Below are 21,697 nucleotides of genomic sequence, written 5' to 3'. Positions count from 1 at the left end.
CACCTCTGGCTTCCAACTCTGCAGGGAGATCTTTTATTCCAAATCTGGAGATAACCGGATGATCTCTGTATCCATGGTCCAGTTTGGAGAGCAGGAACCTGTTAAAACAATAGTTCTGAATAGAATTTCATTCAGGTGCAAGTGGTATCAATATCCCTTTATTTTGTTACTAAGTCAGTTTCACAAGTAGTACTCACTGAAGAATCCTCTGTGTCTGCCCACAAAGCAGCACCTTAGTCATAGGGAGAACCATGACATAGGAAGAAACATTCAGTCATAGGGAGAACTGAATCAGAGTTTGATTCAGTAGATCTAGGGTGGGGCCAAGGAGTCTCCATTCTTAACATGCTTCCAAAGTGATTCTTTTGAAGCCTATTAGGACTGATATTTAGGGATCATTATTCAAGCAAGTCCACAAAGGCACTTTGGGTAAGGAGGAGGCTAAGGTCCCCTACCTCTATCTAAAGCCAGGGTGGCTTCCTTTGTACACATTGTGTCTCCATGTAAAGTTCAGTTTGGAAAAAAGAAGTCCAAGGCTAATTAAACACTTTTACATTAATAAAACAAATTGGATTCAGTTGTTTTCTTGCTCGATCTCTCAGTCTAGGTATTGAGAATCTGTCATAGGACCTGAAACAGTTGTACTTTAGTAATAAGTTAATAGTCTTCAGCAGGGTTGATGAGACAAGCAAGATTACATTTGGAAGCCTACAGGAGGGTCTATAAAATAGTTAATATTGAATTTTCTTAAAGCTAGAGCTAGGTAGCACATAACTGTAATATCTAATATTAGTTATTTTTTTATTATTATTATTTTTTAAATTCAGAGTCTTGCTCTGTCGCCCAGGCTGCAGTGCAGTGGCACAATCTCGGCTCACTGCAAGCTCCGCCTCCCAGGTTCACGCCATTCTCCTGCCTCAGCCTCCCGAGTAGCTGGGACTACAGGCGCCCACCACCATGCCCAGCTAATTTTTTGTATTTTTAGTAGAGACGGGGTTTCACCGTGTTAGCCAGGATAGTCTCGATCTCCTGACCTCATGATCCACCCGCCTCTGCCTCCCAAAGTGCTGGGATTACAGGCGTGAGCCACTGCGCCCGGCCGACATGTGTTTTTATTAGGAGTGGAATTTCTGGGTCATATGGTAACATTATATTAAACCTTTTGAGGAATCGTCAGATTGTTTTCCAAAGTGGCTCTACCATTTTACATTCCCCTAGCAATGTATTTATCATCTTCTCTAACACCTGTTGTATCTTTTATTACAACCATCCTAGTAGGTATGATGTGTTATATCATGGTTTCAATCTGCATTTCCCTGGTGGCTAATGTTTTCATGTGCTTATTGGCCATTTGTACAACTTTTTAAGAGAAATGTTTATTTACATCCTTCACTAGTTTTTAAATTGAGATTATTTATATTATCACTGAGTTGTAATTGTTATGTTTTAGATACTAGTCCCTTATTATAGATGTGATTTTCAAGTATTTTTTCACATTTCCCTGATTGTTTCTCCACTTCCTTGGTGGTGCCCTTTGAAGCACAAAAATTTTTAATTTTGAGGAGATCCAGTTTATTTTTTGTTTGGCTTGTTCTTTTGATGTCATATCTAAGAAACCATTGCCTAATCCAAGGTTACAAAGATTTATGGCTATGTTTTCTCCTCAGTTTTATAGTATTAGCTCTTAGGTTTATGTTTTTGATCCAGTTGAGTTAATTTTTATCCATGGTGTGAGATAGGGGTGGGCCAGTAAACTTTTTCTATAAAGGGCTTCATGCTGCCGACGAAGACATACCCGACACTGGGCAATTTACAAAAGAAAGAGGTTTATTGGACTTACATCTCCACGTGGCTGGGGAGGCCTCACAATCATGGTGGAAGGTGAAAGGCATGTCTCACATGGCAGCAGATGAGAGAAGAGAGACTGTGTAGGGAAACCTCCCTTTTTAAAACCATCAGATCCCTTGAGACTTACTATCACGAGAACAGAACAGCACGAGAAAGACCTGCCCCTGTGATTCAGTTACCTCTCACCGCGTCCCTCCCACAACATGTGGAAATTCAAGATGACATTTGGGTGGTGACACAGCCAAACCATATCAAAGGACCATATAGTCAATATTCTATCCTTTGTGGTGCATGTGATCTCTTACAAATATTGAGTTCTTCTGTTGTGACAGGAAAATAGCCATGGACAGTAAATGAACAAATGGATGTGGCTGTGTTCAAACAAAACTTTATATCAAAAATAGATGGCAGGCCAGATGTGACCCCTTGTTTGCCAGCCCCTGTTCTAGAATAGCTGAGTAGCCTGAACATAACTGAAGATTTATGGTCACAGTATTTGCCTTATGTAAGTTTTTTGCTCAAATGTTTAATAGTATACACACCAGTGAGTAATAAACTTATGTAGTTCTTAGCATTTGAAATGCTTTAAACATCCTGGTAAACTTTGCTTTAATACTGTTTTTTACAGATGATAGACTTGGGTCATTCATTAAATTGAATTAAATTAGAATACTAAACAAGCATTCTCAGAAATCCGATAGGAAGAGACTTTTGCTTTTGTACAGCTGGTCAAATAATGTGCCTTTTTTAAAAGTACCAGATGACAGGTTAGATTAAATAAATTTAGAAATGAAAGGACTCAAGACAGTTATCCTAAATACAATTAAAGTTTGCTTTCGTATCAATTTGATAAGACTCATAAATATAGCTCTTAAATAAGACATTTGAAATTCACCCAACTGGTCAATAGATGATTTCTGTAGCAGTCACTTACAAATGCAGCTTATTACAAGCATATAGTTCACTTCTAAAAAGGTTATTACTTCAAATTTAGTTTGCTTGCCATAAAAATTTCAATTTTTGTTTCAAGCTGCAAAATATTTTAAAATAGGTTATTAGGAGTTCTTTTAAATACTGGTCTATAATGAAATCTGTTAAGACATATCAGATATTTCTGCCCTAAAATTTATGTGGAATGATTACAACAGTGATTCTTATTAGACAGCTAAGTATATTTCAGAAGACAATTTTGTTAAAAACCTTAAACACAACAGTCAGGTACAGTGACTCATGCCTGTAATCCCAGCTATTCAGGAGGCTGAGGCAGGAGGATTGCTTAAGGCCAGGAGTTCAAGACCAACCTGGGTGAGGTAGAGAGACCCCATCTCTTCAAAACAAACAAACAAACAAAAAAAAAAGGTTAGAAGTTAGCCAAGCATGGTAGTGCACCTGTAATCTTAGCTACTCAGGAGGCTAAGTAGGGAGGATTACTTAAGCCCAGGTGTTCGAGGTTGCAGTGAGCTATGATCACACCACTGGACACCAGCCTGGTGACAGAGTGAGACCCTGTCCAAAAAAAAAAAAAAAGATAAAAAACAACAATAAGCAGTTGTATTAAAGGTGAAGTAATTGGCCAGATATAGCAAGATGGCAGCATAACATTCTGAGCAAAACTCTTGCTTTATGAATCACAGATCACTGACTTAATGACTCTGAGTAACTTGTCTGTCTTTAGCTCCACAGTGAAAAAATTGAAATAAATGGCCTTTAAATCCCACTCTGACTTTTAGGTGCTTCTTTGACATGTACTTCTCTGGTCTTTGTGAGAATGAACTACTAGGGGCAGATATACCACAGTGAGCAGGTCAAGCATTGTTCTTATACTCAGGGAGCTCATGACCAAGAAGAAGGACATACTTAATCACTTTGTCTACCTTCTCTTGTCCTCTGTAGAGTTTAATTATATTTCAGCACAATACTCTCATCATATTTAGGGAGTATAGAAAGAAATAAGCCTGTGAAACTTCTTGTTGAGTTTACCTTGATGGTATTACTTAATATATAACAAATGCCCTTCCATGGGAACCCCAGGAGAAATTGCTTTTTTCCTCCAGAAACAGTTGGGTGTCTCTGAAGCAACTGACATGATTTTATTTTGTGGGTGTTCTGTTATGTAACTGAAATTTAGTTCATTGGCTGCTAGGAAATTCAGAGCTAAATTTGTAGTATATCTCTGGCAGTTATGGAGCTTTTTATGTTTCTTTCGTGTACTGACTTCATGTTAGTCTTCATTTATTCAAGTATTTAAGCATCTGTTATGTGCCAGGGGCTGAGAATACAAGCAGTGAGTAAGAAAGATTGGGCCTAGAGGGTTTCCGTAAGATAAGATTTGAGCCCAGAATTTGACACGGAGAAGAGATAAACGTGATGATCTGAAGGAAAAACACTTTCCCAACCCTCATTTTTCCCTTTGAAACAAGCCTCACATGAATTTTCATTTTGTCTGTATGTATATGCTAGATGTATTTTTTAAAAGCTGCTTTTTAAATCCTTTCTGGAAAAAGACACAGTATAACATAAAACATGCAGCAAAATAAATGTGCTAGAAAATACTTGTAAGACAGAGGTAGAATGAGAAAAATTAGTTTGCGCGGGCAGGGGCTGTAAGAGAGAGTTGGAAGGGACAGGCCTGGCTAAGGGCATTCTGCATATGTAAGGCAAGACCTACAAGGTGTGCTCTGGGAACTTTACCATACTAGTGATACTGAGGCAGGGGGTGAAAATGAAACTTTTTTTGGTCACCATGGCAGAACAGAAAAAATGAAATTTGATAGGTAAGTAGGATCAGGTCATACCGAGTCTTATTTAAAGGTACCTTTGCATAAACCGAGGATTATCTTTTTCACTCCAGAACTTTTAGGTAATGGTTATGGCCCACATAAGTCATAACACAGATTATACTGATATTCTATCTTATTAGCAAAATACAAACAAAATATTGAGGTGTTTCCAATAGGTGTCTTTTTCATTCTCAAACCTCCTCCTACAGGTTCGAATTACGTTAATGAAATTTCTACCAAGCGTTTTCATGGATGCTATGAGAGACAATCCTGAAGCTGCTGTACATATTTTTGAAGGAACTCATGAAAATCCTGAGTTAATTTGGAATGATAATTCCAGAGATAAAGTGTCCACAACAGTTAGGGAAATGATGCTAGAGTAAGTAAAAACAAAGGTAATAATTTATAGCCTTTAAATAAAATCACTGGGAAGGGCAAACATTTCTTTCTATGCCCATCACCTCTAAAACTTATGCTAAAGGTTAATGAAAATGTATTTTGTGACTGAAGTTTGGTATCCATCCCTTTTTTTCCCCCAGGCACTTTAAAAATCAGCAGGACAACCCTGAGGCAAACTGGAAGGTAAAATATACTTTTATTTTACATCTTATTTTCTGTTGATTTTAGTTGTTTTCACTTTCTACCGAGTCAGTTTAATGCTGACCTGTAACTACTTTGTCATCAAGACTCTTGGGTATTCCCCTGGAAAATAAGGCTTCAAACATAAAAATTGGAATACTTACTTTCGAAGTTAGTAAGAGCACCCTTTCTGAACTTTATTAAGAAAAAATAAAACTCATAATTTGATTATATTAATGGCTATTTGTGGACTGGTTAACATTATAAACAATTCTTTAATATGGTGTGCATTTCTAGCTTCAAGATTATTAAGTGACTTGACTGTGGTTCTTTCTCTATTTAAAGTTGCCTGAAGATTTTGCTGTGGTGTTTGGAGAAGCAGAGGGTGAACTTGCTGTTGGAGGAGTCTTCTTGAGGATCTTTATTGCACAGCCAGCCTGGGTTCTAAGAAAGCCTAGAGAATTTCTTATTGCACTGTTAGAAAAATTAACTGAGCTCCTAGAGAAGAACAATCCTCATGTAAGCTTCAGTCAAAAGCAAAACATTTCAAAGACTTGGCTAACTAGACTGATGGTGTTTCTCTTACAACCTTATTCACAAAGACCATGAATTAGGAATTGGCCAGCTCTTTCAATATAGCAGCCACATTTAAACTCACATATGCCCCTCGATCATTTTTTTGCCATGTTCAAAAGTGAAGCTCTTTAGTATGTTTATGAACCAAAGTTAGAGATACCTATATTGAGAGGATGCTATTTCTAACAATTACAGAAGCCCTAAAAGAAGGTTTTTACTGTCCATCTCTAATGAATATGTAATTTTAAGGAGAAACCTGTGTGTTCGGTGTTCCTCTGAGAGTGTGTTCTGCTTGGGCATGTGCTGCACTCTACTTTGTGTATATGGCAGAGATAACCCTAGTCAAAGAAATTGACAGAAGAGTAGTAACTATGTGGTTGAATCCTGTCTCTGTGGCTGAGGCTGCCAGGGAAGCAGGAGTGAGTGAAGATGTAGCTTTAGTCTTGGGTTTGGCAAGCCAAATACCCCGATAGTATATAAGATTTTGTCTTTCAAAGTCTTTGTTTTCAGAAGTTTTAAGATTGTGTTGAGATTGAAGACAACTGACCTATATGATTGTTGTTTAAACAGGCTGGCTACAGAATAAGGTGATTAAGAGCCTGAGTGGTGTTATTTGATGGTCCCAGCCATACCACTGACCAGGTCTGTGACCTTGGGCAGTACCTCATGACTCTGCCTCAGTTGCTGCGTTTATAGAATAGTCATGGCACCTGCCTCTGAGGCAGAGGTTCTAATGAGTTAATATATATATATAGAATGCTTAACATAATGTCTGGCACATTTCAAGTGCTTAGAAATTATTAGTTACTATCATTAGCTTAGTAAAACATGATTAGCTTGCCGAGTATTTACCAGTGCTACTTTCTATAGTCATATTCCTCTAATAGGATTTCTACTACATACATAGTTTGCTTGGAAAATGCAGTCCTCAAAAGCTAAAACTTAGGGAAAGCACATAGCAGTTTCCTCCTATATCACCTTTCTTTTTGGACACATTCCAATTTTAATGTTAATTTAAGATGCATTTTATTATGGTTCTGGATGTGTGCATCTGGTGGTATGAGCTGAAGGTCTTTCCAATCCGTTATCCACAATAGAAAGTGCTTTGTGGGAGCCAGACGTGTTAAATAGTGGGATTTTTAATGAAACTGGGAAAAACATTTCACTAGTTCTGCATTCTCCTGGATTATTGTTCTGACACTAACATACCTGCAACATGGTCTAAAAATTTCTAGTAATATCATTTGGGACATGATCTCTTAAACTTGCAATAGAGGCCGGGCGCGGTCGCTCACGCCTGTAATCCCAGCACTTTGGGAGGCCAAGGCGGGCAGGTCACCTGAGGTCAGGAGTTCGAGACCAGCCTCAACATGGAGAAACCCCGTCTCTACTAAAAAAATACAAAATTAGCCGGGCATGGTGTTGCATACCTGTAATCCCAGCTACTCGGGAGGCTGAGGCAGGAGAATTGCTTGAACCTGGGAGGCAGAGGTTGCAGTGAGCTGAGATTATGCCATTGCACTCCAGCCTGGGCAACAAGAGCGAAACTCCGTCTCAAAAAAAACCTGCAATAGAAATTAGGTATACCTAACCGAGTGAAATCCTGCTTAGATTAAAATAGCACATTCTTAAAGTCCTTTAGATTCATGCCTTTTATGAAAGAAAATGGGAAGTTTGTTGTTCTCTTAGGATTCGTGAATCTGTGTTCAAGTATCAGCACTTAGAACTTTTGAATCCCTAGTTTTGAACACCAAATACATTACCTTGGATATTTAGGACTGTATGAGTATTTTATAGTTGATTTATTTTTGTTTTACACCTGCAGGGAGAAACTCTGGAAACATTGACAATGGCAACAGTGTGTCTCTTCAGCGCACAACCTCAGCTGGCAGATCAGGTCCCACCATTGGGCCATCTTCCCAAAGTTATCCAGGCGATGAATCATAGGAACAATGCCATTCCTAAGAGTGCCATTCGGGTTATCCATGCCTTGTCTGAAAATGAGGTATTGATGAAAACACTTAGTAGCTTATAAGCTCCAGAATTTATCTATGCTCCCTTCTTGACGGATATAAGTTGTAGTATTATATAAATCCCCTTTCTGCCATGTGTCTTTTTGCATACGAACCACATGGTATTTTATTAGTTTTGGGTTTATCAGAACTGGTATTTATCAAATCAGTTTTGATAAATACCAGTTTGGATGCTATAATTAATAGATTAAATTTGGTTCAGTTCATTGTTAAACTGAAAGTAAGGGATTCTTTTTTACTTATTTACTTATTTTGTTATGGTATTTACCATGTTATATAAATATTGCCAGTCTACAAGTAACCTTCTCTTTTGGGCACTTAGCTGTGTGTTCGAGCCATGGCATCTTTAGAGACCATTGGCCCACTGATGAATGGAATGAAAAAGCGAGCAGATACTGTTGGTCTAGCCTGTGAAGCAATTAATCGAATGTTTCAGAAGGAGCAGAGTGAATTAGTAGCACAAGTAAGTGACTTTCTAGATTTAGCACTATTTTAGGAAAGCAAACATACTAAATAGATTTTTACCTATTTGGTACTGATTTGGTTTCCTTGACTTAAGGTTGGTGAGAGTTAACTTGTGAGTTTGTGTATACACAATTTTATATTTTATATATACATACACATACAGTAGTGTGTATAATACGTGTGTATATGTGTATGTATATGTACATGTATGTTTGTGTATATACACACAGAAAAATGGGGCCAGCTGCCAACAGTCTTACCAACTTGAGAGTACTTTTATGGTGTATAAAATTTAAATTTTGGCTATCCATTGTACAATTAGCTTAGTAGCTTGCTTAGCTTGATTTGTAAAATGTGCTTCATCCTCTTTGGAAAAATTCATTCTGTTTATTTATTCCTTTGTTTCTTAAGTCATGTTTAAGAAACATGCCAAGATACTGCCTTTTTCAAAGAGACTATCCACCTAATGAAAACTGGACTTGGTGAATATCCATGTAGACAGATGTTGAAGGAACAAAAAAGATGCAATAAATTTAAAAACTTACAAAAGCGATCTTTCTAAAATGTAACTCAAAGAACAAATACCACATTATCTGACTTGTAAATCGAGTCTAAAACAATCAAACTCATAGAAGCAGAGAGTAGAATGGTGATTACTAGAGGCTGGGGTTGGGGAGAATGGGAAAATGCTGGTCAAAAAGTACAAAGTTTCTGTTAGGAAGAATAAGGCTTTTAAGATCTATTGTGCATTATGTTGACTATAGTTAATAATACATTGTATATTTCAAAATTGTTAAGAGTAAATTTTAAATGTTTCCACAAAAAAATAAGTATTTGTAATGGTAGATATGCTGATTAGTTTGCTTTAATTATTCTGCATTGTATGCATGTGTCATAACATCACTTTATTTCCCATAAATACATACATTAAAAAAAGTATATAAATAGAATTCTGAAATATAACTGAGCCATTCTTCATCTTAAAAACCATTCAGTGGTTTCTCATTACCTGCCAGATGACTAAGTGACATCTGGAATCCTTAGCCAGAATACAAGGCCCTGCATCTTTATTATCTGGGCTTCCCAGTCTCCTAGCCCCTCAGCCTTACCCACTGGACCCTCATTGAGGCAAGTAGAGCTGTTGGGTACATCTCAAGGAGATATTGGATGCTCTGAGGTTCAGACTTATGATTGGCATGAGGAGTTTGATGTGTAGGAAAGAACATGAGCTGGTACTACCACTTGTTGGCTCTCTGACCTTAGACATGATATTTAACCTTAAAATGCTCAGATTTCTCATCTGTAAAATAAGATTATGACTATCTCACAAGGTTGTTATGAGAACAGTACCTCAAAAACGAGGCGCATTCACTAAATGTCTTTTATTTCTTCCTATTCCCTCTGAGTTTCAAGATGGATAGTAAAAATTGTGATATTAGATTATTATTCAGCTTTTATTAGGCTGATATGAAATGTACGATGACCACAAAGATTGATGTTTGAAGAAAATATGAAAAAATACTAATGTATTTCAGAGGTTATTGCCTATTAATATAGTGTTAGTAGGGCAGGCAGCCCAGTATAGGGGCTAAAAGCTCAGGTTCTATGTTTTCTGGCTCCAGATACATATTTTAGTACTGCCCAGCTCTGTGATTATGAACATATTGTTTTACCCTCTGTGCATTAATTGAATAAAATAATTGATGTATAGCATTTAGAATGGTTAATGGACAGAATAAAGTCTCATTAAATAAAAATGTCATTAGATACTTAAGCCTGTGTATGGCATTAAAATACGGTGCAACAGGCTGCCTTCCAGGTAGGTCCTGGAGGTAAAATTATTTCTTCAGTGGATGATTTGCATTTTTTCTGTGTGTTTATATATGCTTAATATTTCTTCTAGGCCCTGAAAGCAGATTTGGTTCCATACCTCTTAAAATTACTCGAAGGCATTGGCCTTGAAAACCTGGACAGCCCAGCAGCCACTAAGGCTCAGATTGTTAAAGCTCTCAAGGCAATGACTCGAAGTTTGCAGTATGGAGAACAGGTGAGTCTGCATAGAGGCAACTTTTGATATTCTGAAAGCCAGGGTCTTGGCCATGGATGGTCCACGTACCTGTGTTCAAGTTCCACTTACAGGTATGGTTCTGTTGGCTGTAACTGGAGAAGATCCAGAGCCCAAGGATGGACTTGCATACCTGCCTCATAACTGATGAAAAAGCATAAACCATATACTCAGTATTCAGGAGAATTCTTCTGGATAGTGATGGCATGTTGTCATTTCAGGAAGAAAAATGCTGGAAACCTTTAGCATGGAATATGCAGCATTTAGTGCTGCTTAAGATTAACTTTCAGCTCTAGGAGTTATTCATGGGTAGTGATAACCAAATTCATTAACCATCCCATAATGCTATTTTAAAAGATGTAGAACATCATTTTTGTTTTCATTTCTTTACTTGCTGGTGCTTAAAAAGTGTTGGGTTTTTTTTTCTTTGGTCATGACTTTGTTTTTTCTATGTGTGTTAATGTATTTCAGCTGCACGTATTTGCTGACTTCAGGCCTGTTGAGTAATTTTCCTCATTGGTTTTATTTTTATTATTTCCTCTAAGGAGTTCCTCATTCAGTGTTACTATATAGCCCCATCTACTAATGCTCATTTTTTTTATTGACATGAAATTTACATAGCATAAAATTAACCATTTTATGGTGAATAGTTAAGTGGCATTTAGGACATTAACAGTGTTGTGCAAACACCACCGTATCTAGTTCCAAAACATTTTCATCACCTCTGTACCCACTCAGCAGCTACTCTCCCTTTCTTCCTTCCCCCAACATTTGGCACCCACCAATCTGTTTTCTGTCTCTGGATTTACCTCTTCTGCGTATTTCATGTAAATATAATCATACATGTGTCTGTCTTGTCACTTAGCATGTTTTTAAGCATCATCCATGTTACCAATGCTTCATTTTTATGTCTAAATATGTCATTGTATGTAAATGCTCCAATTTGTTCATTAATCTATTGATGGACATTTGGGTTATTTCACCCTACTAATGTTCTGTAGGTTTTAATTGACTTCAGCTACAGCTTTCCTGTAGTGAATTTACTGGATTTGTATGTTTCAAGTAAAGAAACATTTTTCATGCCATTGTCATTCTATTGATATGATCATTTAAATGATTTAAAATGATATTAGGCTGGGCGTGGTGGCTCACGCCTGTAATCCCAGCACTTTGGGAGGCTGAGGCGGGCGGATCACGAGGTCAGGAGATCAAGACCATCTTGGCTAACACGGTGAAACCCCGTCTCTACTAAAAATACAAAAAATTAGCCAGGTGCGGTGGCAGGCGCCTGTAGTCTCAGCTACTCAGGAGGCTGAGGCAGGAGAATGGCATGAACCCGGGAGGCGGAGCTTGCAGTGAGCCAAGATAGCGCCACTGCAGTCCAGCCTCGGTGAAAGAGCGAGAGACTCTGTCTCCAACAAAAAAAAAGGAAAGATACTAAAGAAGAGAGGCAGCATGTATTGGCTGCAGTCATTTACTGATGTGTTTTTAAAGGTATTTTCTTGGTTTTTGCCTATGAGTGTTCTAAACGCCAAGCAAAGGCTCTCCTGCGTACCACTTGCAGCAGTTGTCTTGTCTTTGACTTGCCTCAGGATTCCTGGTAATGAAATTAGCAAAGTAATCCTGACATCCACTTTCTACACCCAAGGGAGGGAAGGAAAGAGGTAGAGTAGTTTCTAAATAGGAACACCCCTACCAGCTTTACAACTAATCACTTCCACTACTGCTTCTTTCTAGGGTTGGAGTAGGTGCCCCCCTCCCTTGGACTCACATGGTCCCCTTGTATAACCCTACTTTAATTCTTACCCCAAAATTATTTGACGCAGTCTCCCCTACTAGATTGTAAGCACTTCAGAGACAGTCTGTCTTTCTCATCTTTGTGTTCACTGTGCCTACCACATAAGAGGTGCTCAGTAAATACTTGATATGAACATTGATGTGCAAAAGATATTCACTAAGTTGGTATTTCCTGAATGTTTTGTCACACAGAAATGTCTTCCATCTTAGTTTAGTGCATATTCCCACATATGTATTATTTATACTCATATATGTGTATTTCAAGTATATACAAGTACCCATTTTACTTCTGATACTCTGATGCTTTCTATATTGACCAATTTTGTTTTTTCAACAGCCCTCCTGATTGTTTCATAAACCTCTTTAGGTCACAGCTCATAATTTGAAAGACTGCTTTAAGTTTTAGCTCAATTTGGCAGTATCTTCTCCCCAAACTCCTTCCTCGGGAATAGCTCATCAGCCCATACACTGTCAGCCATCTGTTACTGTCACAAGAAAATACTCTGCATAGGTATCTTCCTCCTTGAATTACATATAAGTCAGTAATTGTAGGTTCAAATAAGAGTCCAGCTTTAGAGGGACGACTGACTTGAGGACTTCTTTGGGTCTGCCTTAATGAGATGTATCTGGCATAGTGCCTGCTATGGAGTGGTTGATGAATGCTAGTTCTTGCTCCATATTTGGGTCTTTCCTCACTGGCCTTCTTCCTTGTTGCTTTGGAAGTTGGTTTTTCTTTTTGTCTTCCAACATCCAGTCCTTGATTTTATGTTCAAAGGGCTTGTTTTACTTTCCTAGGTGAATGAAATCCTGTGTCGTTCTTCAGTCTGGAGTGCCTTCAAAGATCAGAAACATGATTTGTTCATTTCTGAGTCACAAACAGCAGGATACCTCACAGGTAAGCCATACCTAATTGGTTATCGTAAGACACCTGGCAGAAGCCACTTGGACCTTCCTTTTTCCCTAAATAGACTTAAAATTGTGTTCAGAGTGTTTCTTAGGCTACCAGCTGACCTTTCTTGGAGGTGCTATGAGCATGTAGTAGACCTCTGGTTTTAGCTTTAGATAGCATGCAAACTGTTGTTGTGTTGAATGGGTACTGACTAAAGCATGTATTCTGTTCAGTTTTGATCCAGTTAATTGGGTCATAGAATATATTTGGAACATGTCTGTATTAAAGTATTTATCTTGTAAAGAGAATGAATAAGTATCTGCTGAGGAATATCAGTATCAGAAACATGATATCATCATTCCATATCTGTCAGAATAACAGATTAAAACTCCAAATATGTATAATTGTATGTAAAAGATATTCTTGGCTGGGCGTGGTTGCTCACGCCTATAATCCCAGCATTTTGGGAAGCCGAGGCGGGCAAATCACGAGGTCAGGAGATCGAGACCATCCTGTCTAACACAGTGAAACCCCGTCTCTACTAAAGATACAAAAAATTAGCCAGGCATGGTGGTGGGTGCCTGTAGTCCCAGCTACTCGGGAGGCTGAGGCAGGAGAATGGTGTGAACCCGGAGGCAGAGCATGCAGTGAGCCAAGATCGTGCCACTGCACTGCAGCCTGGGCGACAGAACAAGACTCCGCCTCAAAAAAAAAAAAAAAAAAAGATATTCTCCTAAGTTTCCAGTGATTCGTTTATGGTTTTGCTAAATATTTAGGGTGTGTCGTTTTATGGGGGTGGAATACATAGGTATCATGAATGAAAGGATGTTTTACTGCTTTGGTTTCAAAAGATGTTATGTTTAAAACTCAGAACATTTGTTTGAAACACTAATTGCATAATTTTAGAATAGTCATTTTCATAAAGGCTTCAACATAAGAAAGTCAGACTGTTGCTGAATGCTAAAGAGGCAATATCTAGTCTGGTATAAAAGTTCTTAATTTGAAATTAACCTTAGGAATATGAGGCGGTTCTTGCTGTCTGCCTGAAATTGTAGTATATAAAAAGATGTCAGCCCTGTATTCTCTCCTAACCAAAGATGATAGAGATAAACTAAGAGAAAAAATTATCACCCAGGGTTTCTAAGCCATTGTAATTGTTTTAATCTTGATTGCTAGTATAGAAGTTTATAAAATCATAAAGACTCAATCTTGAATATTCAAAAGTAGAGGCTTTGGAGGAAATTTTACCTGGTTTTAATTTTAAACTTGGTGTGACACTTTTTTTTCTTCACCATAACCACTTTAATATTGACACTCCTAAAGTTGGAGCAGAGTCCTAAAATTTATAAACATGCAGTGCTTTGGCTGCAGGTTCAGAACAGTGTCATAGGTTTTTATTTAACTTTTCCATCTCCTATCCCTCATATCTATGGAGGAAAAATACCTAGACTGTGTTCTCAGTCTATCATATCTCTCTTCAGATTTGGTGTTAAAATTATAGCTTCTAAGTAGGAGTTTGTTCTTATAGGCACTATAAAAACTTTACCTCTTTAGCCTATGTCCAAAAGTTGACATACCACATTTTCATGGCATTACATTCATTACTTTGTGTATAAGGATGGTATGATTGGAAAAAAAAAAAAAAAACTGCCTTATTTTTATTTTATTATTTATTTTTTTGAGACAGTCTCACCCTCTCACCCAGGCTGGAGTGCAGTGGTGCAACCTCAGCTCACTGCAACCTCTGCTCCCCGGATTCAAGTGATTCTCCTGCCTCAGCTTCCCAAGTAGCTGGGATTACAGGCTTGTACCACCACACCCAGCTAATTTTTGTAATTATTATTATTTTTTTTTTTTTTTTTTTTTTTTACTAGAGATGGAATTTTGCCATGTTAGCTATGCTGGTCTCGAACTCCTGACCTCAGGTGATCCACCTACCTCGGCCTCCCAAAGTGCTGGGATTACAGGCATGAGCCACCACACCACACCTGGCCTCTTTTTTTTTTTTTTTGGCGACGGAGTCTGGCTCTGTCACCCAGGCTGGAGTGCAATGGAGCAATCTTGGTTCACTGCAACCTCTGCCTCCCAGGTTCAAGCCATTCTCCTGCCTCAGCTTCCCAAGTACTTGGGATGATAGGCATGCACCACCATGCCAGGCTGATTTTTGTATTTTTAGTAGAGGCTGGTCTCAAACTCCTGACCTCAGGTGGGAAGGCCCACTTCGGCCTCCCAAAGCGTTGGAATTACAGGCGTGAGCCAGCATGCCCGCCTTTTTTTTTTCGAGACGGAGTCTTGGTCTGTTGCCTAGGCTGGAGTGCTACAGCATGATCTCAGCTCACTGCAGCCTTTGCCTCCTGGGTTCAAACGATTCTCCTGCCTCAGCCTCCCAAGTAGCTGGGATTACAGGTGTGCACCACCATTCCCGGCTAATTTTTGTATTTTTAGTAGAGATGGGGTTTTGCCATGTTGGCCAGGCTGGTCTCAGACTCCTGACCTGAAATGATCCATCTGCCTCGTACTCCCAAAGTCCTGGGATTACAGGCGTGAGCCACTGCACCTGGTCAGCCTTATTTTTCTTAACTAAGAGTAAATTGGCCCTGAAGAACAGTAATGTGTATATTAGAAGCTTCTCTACAGAAAAGCCTCTTCTAATTTTTTTGTTCTGTCTTATCTATCATTCTTTGACTTAACTTGATGAAATAAAAAACGTGTGTCCTTGACTTACAGAGTGTGAACCAAAAGGTCTGTGGTTAGAATCCAGAAGAAATAGGGGTTTATCTTCAGAAACCTGGACTTCATTTGGTCCTCACCCCCATCCACATGCTTTAGTAACTATAGGGAAAAGGTATAGGCAGTAAAACACTTCTTGTCTATGCCTTGCCTTTTACTTGGATCCGTGGGGTGGCTTCTGAATGAGATATGAAAAGTGGCTGTGAAGGGGTTAGAAGAAGGTTAGGGAAAAAAAGTTGGGGTATACAAATTTCTTCCCATCCCTGAGCTGGCTTAAGGGGCAGCAAGTTCTCTACAGGCCTGGCCAAGTGGGGAGATGGTATAAAACCCAACCAGGAAGGGGCTTGGAGATAATGAGTCTTCCAGAAGGCCATTACTGAAGCCTGCCGACGTGTCCATGTAGAACAGTCTGGACAAGCTGTAAGCATTGTTGGCCCCAGAATTGTGAAATTCTGAGCACGTTATCAATCTGGGATGCTCTTTTGTAGCGATGTCGTTGCTTGAGATTTTTTCATCAGCTCTAGTCTGTCCTATTTGAAAGGACCAACTTGCCGGGTGCAGTGGCTCATGTCTGTAATCCCAGCAATTTTGGAGGCCAAGGTGGGCGGACTGCTTTAGTCCAGGAGTTCCAGACCAGCGTGGGCAACACGGCAAGACCCCATCTCTATAAAAAAATACAAAAATTCAGCCAGGCATGTTGGTGCATGCCTGTAGTCCCACCTACTTGGGAGGCTCTCTTGAGCCTAGGAGGCGGAGGTCGCAGGTGAGCTGAGCTCGCACCACCACACTCCAGCCTGGGCAATAGAGCAAGACCTTGTCTCCAAAAAAATTAAATTACATTAAAAAGGAAAGAACTGTTTCAAGAATTAGAGCTCCTAACTCTTGCTGTCTGCCTGAAATTGTAGTAAGATGTCAGCCCTACATCCTCTAACTGCAGATGATGTAGGCAAATTAAGAGATAAATTAGATAAATTTACTGCCAGTTGGATTGATGTGTGCTCATTGCTTGAGTTGCCAAATGTTTTTTGTGTTTGAGCTTTTCATTGATGTATTGTGTATCATGTGTTTGATAAAAGGGGCATGTAGTTCTAATAATGATAAAATCCCATGATGTGGAGCTCCAGGAATTTATAGTGTTGTGTTGAATTGGAATTTCATTTAGTTAAAATGTGCCCCGTGCTACTCCCAAACTTCAGAAGATACAGATTGTACCCAGCCCCTATGTAATCATTGAAATCAAGGTTGCTGTGACAACACACATCACCAACCCTTTCTTCTAACTGATACTTTAGGTGAGTTTGGCAGGTTAGGTGGATTTTGTTTAGGACATGGGGAAAGATAAAGGAGTTAATTACTACTTCAAAGTAAGATAAAAATGACCAAAACTACATTTTCTTCTCTCTGGCTGCTGAGTAAATGTCATTCAGTCACATGCCCAAGATTTGGGGTAAAAATTTTAAAGTCCTAGGTAGGATTACTCAATGTTGATAAATTGAAATGAGACTGCCTATTTCCATAGGTTCTCTAGCCTGGCAATATTTTGTTTTATGATAAATGCTTATTTAAAGTTGCCTCAGTGGAATTTTTCCTGTGATGCAGATAAATTGTGGTTACTCATTATCCAGGGCCCTTGATCACTTACCCATTTATTAAGTTCTAGAACAGCTTGGTGTGGATGGTCTCAGAGCCTCATAAAAAATAATTTCAGCGTGAAAATCCTCAAATTACCTAACCTAGAAAATCAAACCTAGCAAAAGAAGGAACAACAGGAAAAGGAACAGAGGCTAGGGTGAAGATGCTTCTAGGAGCCAGAATTGGAGATGAACTTTTCACATATATACTTCATCATGGTAGCCAATTCAGTTTTGTGGGATTCTCTGTAAATTTTCCATCTTCTCATTTCTCTGAAGTCCAGCAGCCTTGTGCAATCTTGCCACATGCCCATTCCTGGCAGCCCCTGCTCTTCCCATCTTTCGCTGGAGAACACAACTGCTCTATTCCATGCAAATGGCCAGGCAGCACCTTTTAGCCCCAAGAAACCAGACACATTCTCAAGGAGAGGCCAGGGTCCTGGGGAGAGCATCTCGGATTTCATTTGTAGAACTATCTGGGAATTGATTTTGATTTGCCTTTCCTAAAGAGGCAAATGATGGTACTAAAATTTGGTTTCTTCCTTCTAAGCCCATCATTTCACCATTTAGTTTTTAGCTCAGAGGTTCCCACATTTTCTCAGTTCACAGTGCCCTTAATAGTTCAGTAATTTTTTCATCCATCCCCAAGCCAAAAGAAATACCCAATAATTTAATTTATGAAGCAGTTGCAAGACAACTTGAAAGTAGTTGTTTGTATAGTGGTCAGCAGATGGCGCTGTGTTTCAAATTTAAAATACCCAGCAGTTAGCTGGATGATGTGGCAGGCAACTGTAGTCCACATGGACAGGCCGAATCCACTACTCAGTAGGCTGGGGTGGGAAGATCACTTGAGCCCAGGAGTTCAAGGCAACATAGTGAGACTCCCATCTGTTAAACACACACACACACAGAGGGGCGAAAGGAATAAATAAATATCCAGCAATGCCCCAGGGTGCCTCAGCACACAGTTTGAGAACTGCGTCATTAATCCGCTTTCTAGATGTAGCATTCATGGTTTGGTCTCATAATCTACTATTTTGATGGGAACCAAGTTGAGCCCACAAGAAACTACACAGTCTGGAGTGTTTGAGATCTTACTGTTAAGGGTTACATCTTTGATGACACCTACTGGATGGTTTTGCAGTAATCATGCTGCAGCCTAAAGTTCAGAGAATGATAGGGTGGTGGGAAATGATCACAGGGTGCTGCTGTAGCTCTGAACTGTGTTGTCAGAAGGGTTTGTTGACCTGGTGGCCTTTTTCCTGAGCAGACTGTGAAAGGCCTGGCATCCTGATTGGCTCAAGGCAGGAGTTGATAGATGCAGGCTCCCACAGTACCTTAAAAAGGGGAAATATTTTTTCTAAGTTCTACAAGTACAAGATTTTTATAAGTACAGCGTTCCAAGTACCTGGGCACTCTGGTTGGCTTCAGTTACAGCTCACACAGGCTGAGTCATCTCTGCCCATGTATCTGTGCAAGCCATTTCACATCCATAGTACTAATACTCTTAAGGTCAAAAACAAGATGAATCTGAATGGTGGCCTTTTGTCCTCCACCAATCCCTGTTTCTGCCTTCATCAAACTACTCTGCTGTTTGCACTTCCTCACAACTTCCCTTGCTGCTTATATTTCTTTTTTCCCCTCAGGTGTCTCTCCTTCCCTTCTAACTGGCAGCAGCCCCCTTCACCTCAGGAGCGGGCTTTAGATCCGCTCTGCCAGGCAGCTTGCTAACTTCTGTGTAGCTCTCTGAAGCAGGTAGAGAAATGTTTTGCTAAATGCATGCCGCCCCCACTGCCTTTCTAGTCCTAACCCTCAATGTTCCTTAGTTGTTTGCCTTGTTTCTTACAATTTCAGCTAAAACTATTGCTCAGTATGCAGTATTATGCTACAGTGTCCCTTGCAAGTACTTGTTAGTTTGTGCAGTGCTTCTGAGATGTAATTAAATGTTTATGCAATGTTTAAAATAAACTCAAGAGCTAAAGCCATTAATATGCCCATAGGACACATCTCGATAAATGCTGGCATATATGGCATTTTCATGCAACAGAAACTGTTAGAATCAAGGGAGAAATATAAGACTAAAATATCAATACCCTTTCACAAAGCATTCTTGTTTTAACCTATGACAGATGGATGTCCAGAGCGTTTTCTTTTTCAGAGTCCTTGGTGTAGCAGCCCTTGTTCATTTGGTGTTACTTGTTATGATACCATTTCTTTGCACCAAATGAAAATAGGTTAGTTTGAGTGTTGACAGAAGTGTTTATGTTGAATTTTGTCACATATGACTTTTGGATGGGCTGAGTGTAGAGTTTCTTTTGTCTGTCTGTTTCCATTTTTTCCATTCGACATAGTTCTTTTCAGTGCTCGGAATTTTTTGAAAGATTGAATTTCCCAAATGTAAGAAAGAAAATTTTATCCATATTACCCCACCAGTGTTACTGTCCAGCATACATTTTGAAATGATTTCTAGTCTATAGTATAGGCAAACATGAAAATGGTACTATGTAGCTGTTCATTAAGGTATAGATATACCTTTAGGTAATTGAAATAGATGATTAGTTTTGTGTGATGGAGTGCCTGAGCAGGTTCTGACGTTTTTATAAAGGTCAGTGTTTTCACTTGACTCTGCTTTCTAGAGGTGTGTGTTTACCTTTCTCTCTTGCAGGACCTGGAGTTGCTGGCTACCTTACTGCAGGTACATCTACATCAGTCATGTCTAACCTGCCACCTCCCGTAGACCATGAGGCAGGCGACCTTGGCTATCAGACTTGAAATATTCACGAGAGACAATAAACGCTGAAAGGCCAGTGCCAAGTCCACATTCCTCCAGCTGATACGTTGAAGCAAACTCTTACTGCCTTTCTCCTGGTTTCATGACAGTGTTATTCCTTTTTCTATAAATATATTTTTAGGAAAAAAGTCAGTGATCCTAATTGTATCACATTATAAGAAAACACTCTGTGGATCAACCTAAGTGGGTACACAAGAATTTTTTTTTCTTGGTGTATGTAAGCACATTTGTTCCTTTCTATCTGTTTACAAAACTGTGAATCAAAAAGACAAAACTTCCTTCCTAGTTTTCGTAATTTTTTTTTTGAATTAGCATGACTGTAGGGTTGAGCTACAGTCAATAAAAACTGGGCCAAGTCATTTTCCCCAGGAAAGAATATTTCCCACTCCTGCATCAAGTCTGTGTGGCCACCCTCCCCCCTACCATCCAAGACTATTAGGTTTTGTCCCTGCACCCTTCACTGGCATCCTCAATCATTAACCTTCTGAAAGCTCACAGTACACATTAGTATGTATAACTGGCTTTACCAAATTGAATGAAAAGGAGCTTGTGCAAAAAAATTTAAAAATGGATGTCAAGATGTTATGTAAGAGATGAGTGTAATTGTGAAATGTTCTATACACTATCAAATATATAAAGCTTTCTATATTGAATGTACATTATACAGATCATTCATATGTGTACATAAAATTTTAAAAATAAAGGGAATTGACTGCTTTGTTAATGAGATATATTTGTTCTAGTTTAATCTTTCCCTTTGAAGACCTCATATATCTTTATTTCTAAGACAGATGAAGTATTAAACAGACTTTATCTTACATTTGTAACTCTTCATATAGATGGCTGCATTAACATAATCTAATCATTCCTAACTTTAATATTTCAGCCACATCTAAGTTTCCAGACACAGCATCTCATTTATTTTTATACAACATTCAGGAATGGGTCAGGCTGTTAATAATATGTGACATTAATACTACTGTTTTTAAGAAGAGAAAATTAAATAGCCAGAAGATTTTTCAAATAACAAATCTCAGCACATAGATTTTCTAGTGTGACCACAAACTACAAGAAAATATAAACGTGGAGAATATAAACAAACAGTTCTTAAAGAATGGGGAAATACCCACACTTCCCAGTTTCCTTTCAAAGCAAGAACCAAGTTTATTCCACAGTTGATGTGTAAGAACAGCCAAAATGGAAACTTACTCCTATTCCAAATAACTAATTCAAACTTCTGCATCAAGTTTATCATCTCTCACAGATTATAGAGTAATATGTTAATGGAAGTATTTTAATATGTAACTAGGGTTTTAGTTTCTAGACAATAGTTGGCCATAAAAATATGTTCACTAAAAGAAATTATAACAGCTAAATTGGGATTAGGTATTTAGGAGAGCATAAATCAACATAGCAATGTTTTCTTTTAAATACTAAGAATATAAGTATTGTGAATAGTTAAAGGCCCGTTAAACTAGTCTACAATCATTGATGTTTAAATGCCAACAATAGT

General features: G+C 38.7%; 1 protein-coding gene across 3 annotated transcripts in view; it reads left to right on the top strand.

Moving 5' to 3' along the window:
- Positions 1–20,913, top strand: part of DNAJC13 (DnaJ heat shock protein family (Hsp40) member C13) — a 119,418-nt gene extending 98,505 nt beyond the window's left edge. For 2 of the 3 annotated variants that reach the window (XM_003265225.2, XM_030816826.1), the window contains 8 exons: positions 4,838–5,007; positions 5,168–5,210; positions 5,553–5,726; positions 7,609–7,788; positions 8,139–8,279; positions 10,185–10,328; positions 12,939–13,038; positions 20,059–20,913. In XM_003265225.2, the coding sequence (XP_003265273.1) occupies positions 4,838–5,007; positions 5,168–5,210; positions 5,553–5,726; positions 7,609–7,788; positions 8,139–8,279; positions 10,185–10,328; positions 12,939–13,038; positions 20,059–20,165 (1,059 nt within the window). In that variant the 3' untranslated portion in view covers positions 20,166–20,913. Of the gene's footprint in view, positions 1–4,837; positions 5,008–5,167; positions 5,211–5,552; positions 5,727–7,608; positions 7,789–8,138; positions 8,280–10,184; positions 10,329–12,938; positions 13,039–19,039; positions 19,149–20,058 lie in introns of all 3 variants that reach the window. The other variant, XR_004031282.1, reaches the window with a different exon arrangement.
- The last annotated feature ends 784 nt before the right edge of the window (positions 20,914–21,697 follow it).

This window comes from Nomascus leucogenys, chromosome 8 (assembly GCF_006542625.1).
Source record: "Nomascus leucogenys isolate Asia chromosome 8, Asia_NLE_v1, whole genome shotgun sequence".
NCBI classification, from domain to species: Eukaryota; Metazoa; Chordata; class Mammalia; order Primates; family Hylobatidae; genus Nomascus; species Nomascus leucogenys.
The sequence above is the reverse complement of the archived record's forward strand: the minus strand, read 5'-3'. Positions and strand labels throughout refer to the sequence as shown.